Source organism: Pleurodeles waltl, chromosome 9 (assembly GCF_031143425.1).
Source record: "Pleurodeles waltl isolate 20211129_DDA chromosome 9, aPleWal1.hap1.20221129, whole genome shotgun sequence".
Taxonomy (NCBI): Eukaryota; Metazoa; Chordata; class Amphibia; order Caudata; family Salamandridae; genus Pleurodeles; species Pleurodeles waltl.
This window is the reverse complement of record NC_090448.1, coordinates 566,430,645-566,447,283: the sequence shown is the minus strand read 5'-3', so window position 1 is coordinate 566,447,283 and position 16,639 is coordinate 566,430,645. Positions and strand designations below refer to the sequence as shown.

The 16,639-nt window shown below is 45.8% G+C and overlaps 1 protein-coding gene across 2 annotated transcripts in view; it reads left to right on the top strand.

The window, feature by feature from the left end:
* LOC138259667 (cytochrome P450 2A13-like) overlaps positions 1–16,639 on the top strand; it is a 918,770-nt gene that overhangs the window by 675,029 nt on the left and 227,102 nt on the right. For both annotated transcript variants that reach the window (XM_069207539.1, XM_069207540.1), the window contains exon 7: positions 5,206–5,393. In XM_069207539.1, coding sequence (XP_069063640.1) covers positions 5,206–5,393 — 188 coding nt within the window. The remainder of the gene's footprint in view (positions 1–5,205; positions 5,394–16,639) is intronic.

The window sequence follows — 16,639 nt, the reverse complement described above, 5'->3', positions numbered from 1 at the left end:
ACGTCTAGAGGCCTTGAGGAGCCACCTCTGGGGCAGAGAACATTGATTATGGGGAGAGGGAATGCATGCATCCCTCCTGGATCCATCAGAGGCCTCAGGGAGCCCACACCATGGGGGCAAACATTTTGTGCATGGGAATGGCGGCATGCAGCCCTTCTTGCTGAGCAATGATACATGCCAGGGAACCTATCCCCAGGACTGACATTTTGGAAAATTGGGAAGGGGCCACCCTCTCTGAGCCTCTAGAGTTCTTAGGGAGCCCACCCTCGGTGCCAATAATGTTCAAAATGTGGATGGGGCTGATTACTTCAAGGGAGAAGAAGCTATGTTCCCCCCTTCCCTCCCTGAGCCATTAATTGCCCCGGGGACCCCAGGGCCAGCTCAGTAGCTATGTACCAGAAAGCCAACCACCAAGACATAGCAGTTTCCTTGCCCCTCACCAGCATGGGCAAGGGAAAACCATGTTGGTCTCACAGTGCAAACAATCACCATGTCCTATCCCAGCAAGTGGGAGCTTTAAAAATGCTCCTGCCTGCTGGGAGCAGACTTTTGATTTGGTTCCCTGCCCCCCTGCAGATGGGAGCAATGCCTACTCCCACTTCTCCCCTCTCCCTGCCAAATATCGGTTGGCCATGGGGATGGGGTCTCTGGGGCTGAAATTGGCCGGCAGAGGTGGGCAGCTCCCTCCAAAATGTTGACAGACCCAGGGAATGCTGTCCACAGGGACGGAATTGGCCGGGGGGGGTCGTTTGACCTCTCCCCTTAAAAATGTCACTGAGCCCCAGGGGATGCAGTCCCGAGTCTGATATCAGCCTAGGGAGGGGAGTGCATGCCCCTCCCCTTAAAAATTACACTTTGTCCCAGGGGTGAGGTCCCTGCGTCCAAATTATGCCGCGTGCCCCCATGCCCCTAATAATGGCACAGATTCCTAGGCAATGGGGACACCAGGGTCAAAATCAGCCCAGGGAGGAGGACCGTGTGCTTCCTCACCTTGAACATGTTAACAGGCAAAATCGGCAAGGGGAGGTTGGTCATGGGTCCTCCCCCCTTAAAAATTACACGGGGTCTCAGGGGATGCAGCCCCTGAGGCCAATATCGGCTGGTGGGCGGAGCTGGTCATGCCCCTTTCCCTAAAAATTACACCGGGGCATGGGGATGGGGTCCCTGGGGCTAAAATTGGCCTGGGAGGGCCGTGTGCTCCCTCACCCTGAACATGAAATTGGCCTGGGGAGTGGGGATGCGTGACCCCTCCCCCAAAAAATTACAAATGACTCTGGGGGATGGGGTCCCTGGAGCCAAAATTGGCCCGGGGAAAGGGGCTACATGCACCTCCCTGCCTTTTATTTAAAAGAGTGGTCTTAGGGTAAAGGGTCCCCTGGGCCTAACAAAACTCAGTAAGGGAGCCACTCAAGACCCTCCTCTTTATTTAAATAAGTGGTGATGTAGTTCCAGGGGAAAATAATGCACTGCCCTGGGGAATCGGGTCCCAGGGTCTAAAGAGTATCAGGGAGGGGGCCTTACCTCCCCCTCTGCTTTATTTATAGAAATGGCACTGGGAGATTGGGTCCTCAGAGCCTAACAAGGCTTGTGGAGGGGGACATGTGGCACCCTCCCCTTTAAATAAAAAACAAAAGGCCCTGGGGAATAGGGTCACCAAGGCCAGGCCCTATGGCCAACCCCTCCACCACCTGCGGCTGAATTTTAAAATGTTAACATTACTATGTGGTGTGTATATATATATATATATATATATATATATATATATATATACAATTAAAAATAGTGGTTATAGAATGAGCACTGAGGTGACTTGGTTTTCACAGCTGTGCCGAATAGAGACTCTATAAATGCATGCATTAATTAATTAATACATTCAATATAACGTTTACACTGTGGATGTTAGGTATATTAATGAGGCTACCTCAGTGGTCCACATCAATCTAAGTAGAATGAATGCTGAGTTGACTTGTAGGAATTTCAACCTGTGACTTGTGGATTGCCCACATATTCCTTATCTGTGAAGTTAGTCCTCAAATGTATAATAAATCATGTTTGGTGGAGCTGAAATATGATCAGAAACCAGCTGCCAAGTACAATTCAAAATACTTAAATGAACTGTTTGCACCCCTCGAAGACCATATGACGTCTATGCGACCAAAGTTGAAAGAGTAGTGAAAGTGCACTTTACCTGTCCCAGGAGGTCATAGCCCAAATCCGGGGCAATTGTACCCGCTGCCTCTGGCCCCTCGGGGATATCCTCTGCCCATTCATTGACATACTGCTTGCTTGCCCTGTAGACTTGTGTGGACCAGCAGCAGTAACAGAGCAGAGCCTGTGCCACCAAATCCAGTCTCCAGGAACCCCCTCCCATGGCGGCTGCTCTAAACCTGGACCTGTGACCAACAGGATTTGCAAAGGGCTTGTTGCTACTCGTTCATAAATTACCCTTCACACCCAAAATGGCTCTAGTAAATGTAGCTTTCAAACGCGACAATAGGTGCACAATTTGCTAAAAGTGAAACTAGCTCGGATTTATTCAAGTATACTAACAACTGGGTAAATAACACTAATTAGTGCTAAAGCGTGTTCATAGGCAAGACATTTATTCTCTGGCTGTTTGGAGCTTGATGGCACACTATTTGAAAGTGTTTTGACATGTAGTGAGGAGCTGGCAGTTTCAAACAGACATTTTTACTGGGCAGCGTGGAAATACCCAGTCGGCTATTTTCTGCTTCCTCACAAAATCAGCAATATTTAGATAGAGGATATGGCGTAACATCCATCGCTGCCAACTGTGGAGCTGGGTACGAGTCTCTGCGTCCCATGCCTAAAAAAAAAGAGATTTTAAATACCTTAATTGTTGCAAATGAACTCCTGTTGGCACAGGAGAAGAAAAGCCACATTTCAAAAACAGGGGCAGGAACACTTACACATACTTCAGAACATGAGTCAAGGCGGGAAATAATCAAATTAAAAAAGAGTTCCCCACTAACAACAGATAAACAATGAAAGCAAAAAGAAACTATACTTGGCTAGTGCTCCTCAGCCAAGAACTGAAATGAGGTATCGGAAGCCCGAACCAGTTAGGAGGTAGCAAGGAAGAGCAACCCTGCAGTCTACCAATGGTAAGGAGCAGGTAGGATCAAAGTTCTTTTGCTGAATACAAACGGTCCTTGCAGACAGCGCATGCACACTCTCTAGGCTCGACCTAAAAAAACATAGAAATTCACTTAAGAAATCCAAAGGTTACAAGGATGTTATAGTTCAGCTCACATTTTAAACATAAGAAACCATAGAAATTCACTAGTTATAGTTGGACTTATCTCAAGTAACGATAACTCGTGTCCTAGCGTGACTATAACTCATGCCCTTCCATGCACTGCTAATTACCCCACAAATTACGGCACTCATGACATCTTTGATAATATCATTGATAATATCAATGTAATATTTGAAGTAAAATTGTTAATAAAAAACTGTGCATGGCGGGGGCACAAGTTATAGTTATCTTAGGACACGAGCAATAGTTACTTGAGTTAACTCTAACTATAGCTTATGAATTTCTATCGCTACATATGTTTAAAATGTGAGCCTAACCATAATGTCCCTGTAACCTTTGTTTTTTTAAGTGAACTTCTAAGGTTGTATTTATGTATTCATGTACATATATCAATACTGAGTTCATGGACCCAAGTTCTGTCACTGAAAAAAATCTTTTGTGACCACCTTCGTAGTTGTGGTTAGGTCTATGGTTGTTTTTATTTTTTTATTTTGAACAATTCCTTTTTGTGAGGGCCATTTTCTCTTATCATCCAATGTGGGTTCACAAACCCAAACCGATTGGCTGTCTGAAACTTTCTGTCGTTTTCTGGATTACTTAATCCAGCCCTTGATTTTCATGTCCTGAAAAAAAAAACCCTATGGGAAGTCAGGTTGTAAATCCCCTTACACCATGGCCCTTGTGTCAGAGGTCCTTAAATGGATCACTCTGCCTCGATTTGTTTAAAAAAAAAAACACTTTTTATGACAGGTTGGCAAACCACAAGTCAGAATTTGCAATGCCAGAATCTACATGGTGCTCGCAAACCGACACAGGTTTCTGAACTCTGACACAAGAAGAGAAGGCTTGGTTGCAGACAGTCCCAGTGGCCAACTCCAGCTGTGCACAAGGTAGGTTTTCATGGCATACTCACTGCTGGGTCAGGCTTCAAGACTGGCCCCAGAGTCAACCCCTGCTGTGGACATACAAAGACTTGGCCACCTGAATTGGATTGGGCACAGGACCTCTGTCCACTGTACACAGCCCTGCTGCCAGAAAATTAGGCACAGCTTTGCACACGTATTAATAAAGGAGAGGAAATAAAACACACCACAATTGGGCCAGGCCCTGTAGCCACAAAAATTTGGGAGAAAAGACCAGCAATTGGGCACGCTGGAGGACAAATCCCTATTGTGCATGGCTGAAAGCCATTCATAGTTGGTGTTGGCCACCTTAGTGGGTTTTGTGCAGAGCCTGGGATTGCAGGCCAGGCAGCTAAGGCAACTCTTGCTGTGCAATGGATTAGCTCCCCATAGTGGGGAGACTGGAATCGGGCAGGTACCAGGCCTTTTGACCAACCTATGATGGCCCTGTGGCTTGCAACCCTGCCCAAGATTGCTAGTACAAAGCTGTATACAGACGGCCACCTAAAGCGGCGTCAGAAGCAGAATATTTCAAGGGTTTCCGGGTCCATCCTACGAAAATGACATGATTCAAAATATACTCTGATGCCTTACATTTCAGTATGTAGAATTACGATCTGGGGGCTTTTCTACACACAGAAATATAAAGCAAGAGTGCCTTTACACATGTATTTTTTTCTTTTTCTTCGGCGTCCTACAGAAATCATCCTTAGGTAGACACTAAAAACACACTTTGTCAAAAAATCAGGCTGTCCCAAAATTAATATGTTTAGAAAATGCTTTAACTCCAAAGTCCGCACTGATAGGATTAACATGCTAATCTTTGCCAATATATTTTTATTTCAATTGATGTGTGTTTGTCCACTGCATGCTAGGTAGCCAGCAGAAAAGTCAGTACCATCATATCAGGAATGCCTCAGCACTACAGAACATGGAAGATTGAGCCAAAGGCTTCATGTTTTATTAAATTGACTACAAACTTGAATTTGCATCTAGTATTAATTAAGGCACTTTTCTTGACAGCAAAGCTCCAGGAGGAAATCGACAATGTGACTGGTGAGAAATGTACTCCAACCTTTGCAGACAGAGGGAAGATGCCCTACACAAAAGCTGTGATTGCCGAGATCCAGCGATGCTGTGATATTCTTCCAATGGGAGCTGCTCACGCTGTGACACGTGATACTCCATTTAGAGAATTTGTCTTACCTAAGGTGCATTTCCTTTTTACGTATGTGTAAAGTCTTCACCCAAACTGCAAAAGCGTGTTTCCGATAATCATGAAAATGTTGAATTTTTGGTTTAGAGGCCATCTCTAAATAAGTTTGAAACATAAGATAAATGTTTTCTTTTTATTCATGCATTTATTGTTGAAGTGGTTGTTTTTACATAGTAAAGCATAGCATCAAATAAGTTGGTCAGACAATTTTCAACAATCCATCACTGAATGGCCAATATTAATGCAAAACCTAATCTTACTTTGAAGTACATGGCCTCATACCTATGTACAGGGAGTGCAGAATTATTAGGCAAATGAGTATTTTGACCACATCATCCTCTTTATGCATGTTGTCTTACTCCAAGCTGTATAGGCTCGAAAGCCTACTACCAATTAAGCATATTAGGTGATGTGCATCTCTGTAATGAGAAGGGGTGTGGTGTAATGACATCAACACCCTATATCAGGTGTGCATAATTATTAGGCAACTTCCTTTCCTTTGGCAAAATGGGTCAAAAGAAGGACTTGACAGGCTCAGAAAAGTCAAAAATAGTGAGATATCTTGCAGAGGGATGCAGCACTCTTAAAATTGCAAAGCTTCTGAAGCGTGATCATCGAACAATCAAGCGTTTCATTCAAAATAGTCAACAGGGTCGCAAGAAGCGTGTGGAAAAACCAAGGCGCAAAATAACTGCCCATGAACTGAGAAAAGTCAAGCGTGCAGCTGCCACGATGCCACTTGCCACCAGTTTGGCCATATTTCAGAGCTGCAACATCACTGGAGTGCCCAAAAGCACAAGGTGTGCAATACTCAGAGACATGGCCAAGGTAAGAAAGGCTGAAAGACGACCACCACTGAACAAGACACACAAGCTGAAACGTCAAGACTGGGCCAAGAAATATCTCAAGACTGATTTTTCTAAGGTTTTATGGACTGATGAAATGAGAGTGAGTCTTGATGGGCCAGATGGATGGGCCCGTGGCTGGATTGGTAAAGGGCAGAGAGCTCCAGTCCGACTCAGACGCCAGCAAGGTGGAGGTGGAGTACTGGTTTGGGCGTGTATCATCAAAGATGAGCTTGTGGGGCCTTTTAGGGTTGAGGATGGAGTCAAGCTCAACTCCCAGTCCTACTGCCAGTTCCTGGAAGACACCTTCTTCAAGCAGTGGTACAGGAAGAAGTCTGCATCCTTCAAGAAAAACATGATTTTCATGCAGGACAATGCTCCATCACACGCGTCCAAGTACTCCACAGCGTGGCTGGCAAGAAAGGGTATAAAAGAAGGAAATCTAATGACATGGCCTCCTTGTTCACCTGATCTGAACCCCATTGAGAACCTGTGGTCCATCATCAAATGTGAGATTTACAAGGAGGGAAAACAGTACACCTCTCTGAACAGTGTCTGGGAGGCTGTGGTTGCTGCTGCACGCAATGTTGATGGTGAACAGATCAAAACACTGACAGAATCCATGGATGGCAGGCTTTTGAGTGTCCTTGCAAAGAAAGGTGGCTATATTGGTCACTGATTTGTTTTTGTTTTGTTTTTGAATGTCAGAAATGTATATTTGTGAATGTTGAGATGTTATAATGGTTTCACTGGTAATGATAAATAATTGAAATGGGTATATATTTTTTTTTGTTAAGTTGCCTAATAATTATGCACAGTGATAGTCACCTGCACACACAGATATCCCCCTAACATAGCTAAAACTAAAAACAAACTAAAAACTACTTCCAAAAATATTAAGTTTTGATATTAATGAGTTTTTTGGGTTCATTGAGAACATGGTTGTTGTTCAATAATAAAATTAATCCTCAAAAATACAACTTGCCTAATAATTCTGCACTCCCTGTAGTGATATAGCAGGTCCTTATAGCTCACTACGACTGTTTTAGAATTGACAATCTACTGAAACAGTTTCTTGATTGAATTAATTTCTGGTATGGAGCCATGAACCTTCCACTGCTCCAATTCTTCTGGATATAATAATCTTTCTTATGAGTGAATCAAATTGTTTAATCAACAGTAATTTGTAAAGTAGAAGTGTATCCAGAACTGCGAAATAACAGGCTGCTAATATTTTCAAAATCCCTTTTCATAGAGAAAGGACGAGATTCCACAATATTTTTTTCTATATTGATTCCCGAATACAGTTGTACGCTGCTTTACTGTGAAGGTTTTCCACACATTTTCATCTAACTATGGGAAGTTTCTTTCATAGTTTCGCAATATAGAATCTATCTGTTATCTTAGAAACAGGAGATCCGTTTTTTTTTTTTACAATGAGGCAAGCACGTATCCTGAAAAAAACGGTTGACCACTGTGAGAAAATAGTTCGGTGGGAGAACTTCTCCAATTACTGGTATGTGCACACAATAGATCTGACACTACAACGGCCACCTCCTCACAACATTTCTTGATCTGAAATGAAACTATCTGAAAGAATGACGAAGGGCCTGATTCAGATGTTGGCGGAAATGGTCCTGCCGTCGGTTTTCCGACTGAAAACTCGCCTGACACCATGACAGTCCACCTGCCCTATTTCTATGTTAGTGGAAGCAAAGGTGAAAGTCTACTGATGGTCTGCTGTAGGAAAGTACCATCTTCCTTAGCATGTTACCCCCATTTTGTACCTGTATGTCAGTATGTTTTTGCCTGTCTCACTGGGATCCTGCTGGTCAGGACCCCAGTGCTCATAGTTTATGGCCTATTGTGTGTGTCTGTATAGTGCTTGACTGTGTCACTGATGCTCTGCTAACCAAAACCTCAGTGCTTAAGCTCTCTCTGCTTTTAAATTTGTCACTATAGGCTAGTGACTTCATTTACCAATTTCAATTGGCACACTGGACCCCCTTATAAGTCCCTAGTATTTTGTACCTAGGTACCCAGGGCATTGGGGTTCCAGGAGATCCATAAGGGCTGCAGCATTTCTTTCGCCACTCATAGGGAGCTCAGACAATCCCTTGCAAAGGCCTGCCATTGCAGCCAAGTGATATAACGCCACGTTACTTCGCAGCCATTTTCACTGCACTTAAGTAACTTATAAGTAACCTATATGTTTAACCTTCATTTGCTGAAGGTTAGGAGCAAAGTTACTAAGTGTGAGGGCACCCTTGCACTAGCAAAGGTACCCCCACATAGTTCCGGGCCATTTCCCCGGACTTTGTGAGTGCGGGGATGCCATTACACGTGCGTACTACATATAGGTAAATACCTATATGCAGCTTCACAATGGTAACTCTGAATATGGCCAGGTAACATGTCTAAGATCATGGAATTGTCACCCCATTCCAAATCTGGTATTGGGGAGCCAATTCCATGCACCCTGAGGGCTCCACCATGGACCCCCTGTAATGACAAACCAGCTTACTCAAGCTTGCACTGCAGCCACAGCTGCTGCACCTCACAGAGAGGGTTCTGCCCTCCTGGGGTCTGGGCAGCCCAGTCCCAGGAAGGCAGAACAAAGCATTTCCTCTGAGAGCAGGGTGTTACACACTGTCCCTTTGGAAATAGGTGTTACAGGCTGGGGAGGGTTAGCCTCCTACAGCTTCTGGAAATGCTTTGAAGGGCACAGATTGTGCCCTCCTTGCATAAGCCAGTCTACGCCGGTTCAGGGAACCCTTGTCCCTTGCTCTGGCACGAAACTGGACAAAGGAAAGGGAATTGACCACTCCCCTATCCATCACCACCCTAGGGGTGGTGCCCGGAACTCCTCCAGTGTGTCCCAGACTTCAGCCAACTTGCTTTGCAAGGTGTGGGGGCACTCTGGAGGCCTCTGAGTGGCCAGTGCCAGCAGGTGACATCAGAGACCCCTCCTGATAGGTCCATACCTGATAAGGTAGCCAATACCCCCTCTGGGCTATTTAGGGTCTCTCCTGTGCGTTCTCTTCAGATTCTGCTTGCAAGCTTCCTTCAGGAATCCTCTGCGACTACTTCACTATCCTCTGACCTCGGATCAACAGCAGCCTGCTCCAGGAACCAATGTAACAACAATAAAGTATCCACAAGGGATACTTTTCCTCTGCAAGTTCAGCTCCAAGTCAGCAACTGCAACAGTTTCCAGGGTTTGCATGCTCTGGGGACTCCCTGTCTTCATCCTGCACCAGAAGGACAGAAGAAGTCTCCTGTGGGGTGATGGAGTACCACCCCTGTTGAAGCAGGCACCTTCCAAGACGACAACCGGTACACTTAGACTACTCTCACAGCAACAAGTGTGCTCCTAAGGACACAGAGGGTGGACATCATTGACATTGACTATCCTGATGTCCTGCTGACACAATTTGGAGGAGGTAAGACCTTGCCTTCCCAGAGAGCGACGGTACACCTGTGTACTGCGTCCTCTTCACCTCCTGAGGCCTCTGTGCACTATTTGCAAAATTCCTTTGTGCACAACCTGGCCCAGGTCCCCAGCACTCTATCCTGCGACACTTAACTCACTGAGTTGTTCTCTGGTGGTGTGTGACCTTCCTTTGTTGTGCTGCATCAACTGCATTTTGGACCTTCTTTGTCTCCGTGTCCTGGGACTCCCGGGGGTGCTGGCTGGCATCCTGAGGGCTCTCTAAAGTGCTGAGTGCCCCCTCTTCCTCCTAACACATAGTTGAAGCCCCCAGGTCCCTCCTGGGTCCATCCAGCACCGTTTTGATGCAAAATGCACTTTTGTCATAACCAAGTCTTGTTGGTGACTTCCAACACAAAATCACATCTGCAACGATCTTCACGTCGTGGGACATCTTTTGCATCACACAGGAACCCGCTGGCATCTTCCTAGAGTACACTTCTGCAGTAATCGACTAATTGGAGAGTCTTCTTTTGCACCCTCTTCTGGGTTGGCATGGGCTCCTGCCCTTCCCGGAACTTCTTTCGACTTCTGGACTTGGTCCCCTTCTTTTGCAGGTCTTCAGGTCCAGGAATCCACCAGTTGTTGTTTGCAGACTTGGTTAGTTACTGCAAAATCCCAATCACGAGGTGTAGTGTGTCCTAAGGAAACTTTCAGTACTTTACTCCTGCTTTTCTGGGCTCTGGGGTGGGTTACTTAACTTTAATGTATTCTTACTCTCCCAGCGTTTCTGCACACACTACACTTGTCTAGGGGGGAATTCGTGATTCGCATTCCACTTTCTTAGTATATGGTTGCCCCTAGATCTATCTTCTCCCATTGCATTCTATAGCATTTCCTTTTGTTTGCATTGTTCTCTGACTATTTACTTGACTAATTTTGGTGTCTAGTGTATATATTGTATATAACACTTATCTCCAGTATTGTCTCTAAGTTATTTTTGGTACTGTGTCACCCAAATAAATACCTTTATTTTTGGTAACACTGAGTATTGTCTTTACTTGTGTACAAGTACTGTGTAACTATACGTGGTATTGCAGCAGCTTTGCGTGTCTCCTAGTTCAGCCTAAGCTGCTCTGCTATAGCTACCTCTTTCAGCCTACGCTGCTAGAACACTACTACTTCACTAATAAGGGATAACTGGACCTGGTATAAGGTGTAAGTACCCAAGATACCCACTAAAAAACAGGCCAGCATCCAACATTGGTGGTGCGGCGGGGGGATAAGTACTTGCATTTGCTTTACCACTTTGTCACCTATGCTTTTCACAAAAAAAAGCGAGCTCCAATACTTAGAGCATATATAATATATAGCTGGAAACAATTTTCAAACTTTCTTAAAAGTTCTTTAAACTTTTCAAAAGTTTTTACAAAGTTCTGAAAAGTTTTCTTCTTTTCTCTAAAAAGTTAGCTCTGTTGTTCTACTAACTTTTCACTCACTTTCCTAAACTTTGTTCTTTCAATATGTCTTATGTAGAAGCCACCCCTGGAGCTGTCAAGACTATCTATGACAATTTAAACTATAAAAGCTTGAAGGGGATCTGTGTTGAAAGAAATGTAGGAATTGGGAAGAATCCCAATAAGGAGTACCTCTTAAATCTCCTCCTACAGGATGACCAGAGATTCAGCACTGAGGAAGAGGTAGAGGATAACTCCAACCAGGGAAGCTCAGAGAGCAAGATGACAATTCTGGGGAGGGTCCTTCCACCGACCTATCTGTCAACAAGCCCCTAGTATAACTGGTAGTGGTAAGGGTTCACACACAAGTAGGGCTCCCTTCACCCCTAGAGGCCAGGTCACTAGAGTGGCTCCTGTTAGAGATAGGTCTGCCTCTGCACACTCTCATCTTACCTCTGTTTCAGAGACTTCACATAATTCTAAACCTGAGGACCAGTCCCTAGATAGGGAACTCAGAAAGCTGAGGTTAGAGGAGGCCAGACTGAGGCTAATACAGCAACAGTTGGCCTCAGACAGTGAATCCCTGGCTGTGGAAAAAGAGAGGCAGGGTTTGGGATTAGTTCCCCATGCTGGCAGCAGCAGTTTTAGAAATACAAAGTTAGGGAACCTTCATTTGATTCTAGAAATCTGCACAAAGTTGTCCCTCCTTACAAGGATGGTGATGACATCAACAATGGTTTGCTGCACTTGAGAGGGTCTGTACAGTTCAGAGGGTCCCTCATGTACAGTGGGCTGCTATCCTTTGGTTATCCTTCTCAGACAAAGGTAGAGACAAATTTCTTATTGTCAGAGAGGATGATGCAGATAATTATCAGGTTCTTAAAAATGTACTCTTGGATGATATGTGCTTAACCACTGAACAGTACAGAATTAAGTTCAGCGAGACCAGAAAAGATTCATCACAGGACTGGACAGACTTTGTGGACTGTTCTGTGAAGGACCTAGAAGGCTGGTTACATGGCAGTAAGGTGACTGATTATGAAAGTCTATATAACTTGACTCCAAGAGAGCATATCTTAAATAATTGTGTGTCTAAGTTGTAACATCGGTATCTTGTGGACTCAGATCTGACCTCTCCCCAAGAATGGGGAAAGAAGGCAGAAAAATGGGTCAGAACAAGGGTGAGCAGAAAAGCTCATACAGGGGGTCACAAAGATGGCAAGAAGAAAGATGGTGAAAAATCTCAGGACAAGCATGGGGATAAAAGTAAACATAAAGATCCTTATTCAGGTCCAAAACACTCCTCTGGGGGTGGGGATAAAACTTCTTCATCTTCTTCAAACTCTTCACACAATCAGAAAAAGCCTTGGTGCTATGTGTGTAGAAATAAAGGCCATTGGCCAGGGGATACGTCCTACACAGGTAAAGCCCCTGAGCCTACGACCACTAAGACATCAGACTCTAGTGCCCCTAGCAGTAGTGGTAATAGTGGTGGGACTACTGGCAATAGTCAAACTAAAGGTGTAGTTGGGTTCACTTTTGGGACCATAATAGAAACTGGGGTAGACAGTCCCAAGACAGTTTCTGTCACACCTGGTGGCATTGGCCTTGCCACCTTGGCTGCTTGTTCCCTTAACATGGATAAGTACAGGCAGTCAATCATAAATGGTGTTGAGGCCCAGGCCTACAGGGACACAGGTGCCAGTATCACTTTGGTGACTGAAAACCTGGTGTCACCTGCACAACACCTCCTTGGACAGAAGTACCAAGTTACTGATGTCAATAACTTCACTTAGTCTCTCCCCTTAGCTGCAGTTCAACTTAGTTGGGATGGAGTTACTGGCTCTAAGCAGATGGTGGTATCACGTACTTTACCTGTAGATTGTCTCTTAGGGAATGACCTAGAGGCCTCAGGTTGGGCTGAGTTAGTTTAATACCCATGCATACATGCTGGGTATCCCTGAGGAATTGCTTCCTCTCATTTCTGGTGCAATGAAAAAGCAAAGGAGAAAAAAAGGCCTGAAATCTCAGGATCCCTCTCCACCAACAGGTAAAAATGGTATGAAAGCATCCCTTCCCCACCCTGCCACTAAGGATACCATTCCTTTGGTGGGAGAAACCTCTCCTGGGGTGGAACCTGTACCAAAGGAGCCATCAGCTACCACAGCTAACTCCTAGAGGTAAAAGTACCTCTCTGTGGAGCTACTAATCCAGATGTGCAAAATGCACCATTTTAGTAAATATGGACCATCCCTCCACGCCGCCCAGAGAAACTTTAGTGCAGCAGCCCTGCACTGCCTCTAAACACTTAGGACAGCAGCCCTGTCCTGGTGTGGAGCTTATAGGACAGCATCCCTGCCCTGTTCCAACTCAAGAGAAACAGCAACCCTGTTCTCTCTTACAGCCATATGGACAATGTTTTTGCCCAAGTATGGCTTTATTGAGACACCATCCCTGTCTAGCATTTCCCGCATTTAAAATATGCCCAGTAGACCAATCCTACTGCCCAACTTTAAAACGTACTCATAGGAACTCTGAGAATTTACACTCACACTGTTGGTTAGGTAAACATCTCCAAACAGGGTGGTTTACATCCCCACAGGGGAGTAACCATATAGTGGATGATAAAGGGAGGGACTCTATTGCAGATCTACTCTTCACTTATCACCACTTAGACAATAAACTCTCAACTGGCCAAGGTTAGCCTTATTGTCCTTCGTTTACAGGGAGGTTGTGTGAGAAAGTAGCCTCTTTCTAGCATGGTTACCCCCACTTTTGGCCTGTTTGTGAGTGCATGTCAGTGTGTTTTTACTGTGTCACTGGGATCCTGCTAGCCAGGACCCCAGTGCTCATAGATAGAAACCTATATGTCAGTGTGTTTTGCCTGTCTCACTGGGATCCTGCTAGCCGGGACCCCAGTGCTCATAGTTTGTGGCCTAATGTGTATGCCTGCGTAGTGCCTAAATGTGTCACTGAGGCTCTGCTAATCAGAACCTCAGTGCTTATGCTCTCTCTACTTTTAACTTTGTCACTGTAGGCCAGTGACTTAATTTACCAATTTCAATGTGCACACTGGACCGCCCCTCATAAGTCCCTAGTAGATAGTACCTCGGTACCCAGGGCATTTGGGTTTCAGGAGATCCATATGGGCTGCAGCATTTCTTTTGCCATTCATAGGGAGCTCAGACAAACCCTTACACAGGACTGCCATTGCAACCTGGGTGAAATAGTGCGCACACTATTTCACAGCCATCTTCACTGCACTTAAGTAACTTATAAGTCACCTATATGGCTAGCATTCACTTGCTGAAGGTTAAGTGCATAGTTACTACGTGTGAGGGCACCCTTGCACTAGCAAAGGTGCCCCCACATAGTTCAGGGCCATTTCCCCGGATTTTGTGAGTGTGGAGACGCCATTACACACGTGCACTACATATAGGTCAATACTGTAGGAGGCTGGCCTGGCTTATAGTGGGTACCTGATGGTACTTACACCTTGTGCCAGGTCCAGTTATCCCTTATTAGTAGATTAGTATTGTTCTAGCAGCTTAGGCTGATAGAGGTAGCTTTAGCAGAGCAGCTGAGGCTGAACTAGCAGAAATGCAAGGCTCCTACTATACCACTTATATCATATAGCACTATATCATAAGAATCACAACACTCAGAGTTACTAAAAATAAAGGTACTTTATTTTAGTGACAATGTGTCAGAAATATCTCAGAGGATATACTCCCATAGGAGGTAATTAAAATACACAAAATATACACACAAACCAAAATCAGGTAAGTAAACAGTTAGAAAAGTAGTGCAAATACTGTAGAATACAATAGGATGCAATAGGCCTAGGGACAACACAAACCATATACTAAGAAAGTGGAATACAAACCACTTAGGGACCCCAGACCTAGTGTAGTGTGTAGAAGATCACTGGGAGTGTAAGAAAACACTAAGGGTGTCCAAGATACCCCACCCCAAGACCCTGAAAAGTAGAAGTAAAGTTACCCTACTTCCCTAGAAACACACTTAAGTCATGATAGGAGATTCTTCAAAGACAACAACAGACTGCAAAGCACTGAAGACGGATTCCTTGACCTGAGGACCTGTGAAAGAATGGGACCAAGTCCAAGAGTCACGAAAGTGTCCGGGGGGGGCAGGAGCCCACTAAACCCCAGATGAAGGTGCAAAAATGGCAGCCTCTGGGTGGAAGAAGCTGAAGATTCTGCAACAACAGAATATGCCAGGAACTTCTCCTTTGCACAGAAGATGTCCCACGGCGTGCTGGAGGATGCAGAGTTGTTTCCACGCAGAAAGACTGCAAACAAGCCTTGGTGGCTGCAAAGGTCGCGATTGGAGAAAATGGGTGCTGCCTGGGCCCAGGAAAGACCAGGAGGTCCCCCCGTGGAGGAGGAGACAGAGGGGGGCGCTCAGCAACACGGGTTCAAGAAGGATGAGCTTGGCGGTCGTCTCAACACTACAAAGGAGGGTCCCACGAAGCCGGTGGTCAACACAGCGAGTGGAGCAATGCAGGACGGAGTGCTGAGGACCTGGGCTGTGCTTTGCACGAAGGAAGTCTTGCAGAAGTGCACAGAAGCCCGAGCAGCTGCAGTTCAAGCAGTACACAGGATTATTGTCTGGCGTGGGGAGGCAAGGACTTACCTCCACCAAATTTGGACAGAAGGGCCACTGGACTGTCGGGGTCACTTGGATCCAGCCCCTGTGTTCCAGGGACCACGCTCGTCACGAAGAGAGGGGACCCAGAGGACCGGTCAAACAGAAGTTTCGTGCCTCCGTTAACAGGGGGAAGATTCCCTCGACCCACAGGAGATTTCTTCTTGGCTTCCAGTGCAGGGTGAAGGCAGACAGCCCTCAGAGCATGCACCACCAGGAAACAGTCAAGAAAGCCGGCAGGATGAGGCGCTACAATGTTGCTGGTAGTCTTCTTGCTACTTTGTTGCAGTTATGCAGGCATCCTGGAGCAGTCAGTGGTCGATCATTGGCAGAAGTCAAAGAGGGAAGTGCAGAGGAACTCTGGTGAGCTCTTGCATTCGTTATCTGGTAAGATACCCACAGGAGAGACCCTAAATAGCCCACAGAGGAGGATTGGCTACAGAGAAAGGTAAGCACCTATCAGGAGGGGTCTCTGACGTCACCTGCTGGCACTGGCCACTCAGAGCTGTCCATTGTGCCCTTACACCTCTGCATTCAAGATGGCAGAGGTCTGGGACACACAGGAGTAGCTCTGGGCACCTCCCCTTGGAGGTGCTGGTCAGGGGAGTGGTCACTCCCCTTTCCTTTGTCCAGTTTCGCGCCAGAGCAGGGCTGGGGGATCCCTGAACCGGTGTAGACTGGCTTATGCAAGGAGGGCACCATCTGTGCCCTTCAAAGCATTTCCAGAGGCCAGGAGAGGCTGCTCCTCCCAGGAACTTCACACCTATTTCCAAAGGGAGAGGGTGTAACACCCTCTCTCAGGGGAAATCCTTTGTTCTGCCTTCCTGGGATCAGGCTGCCC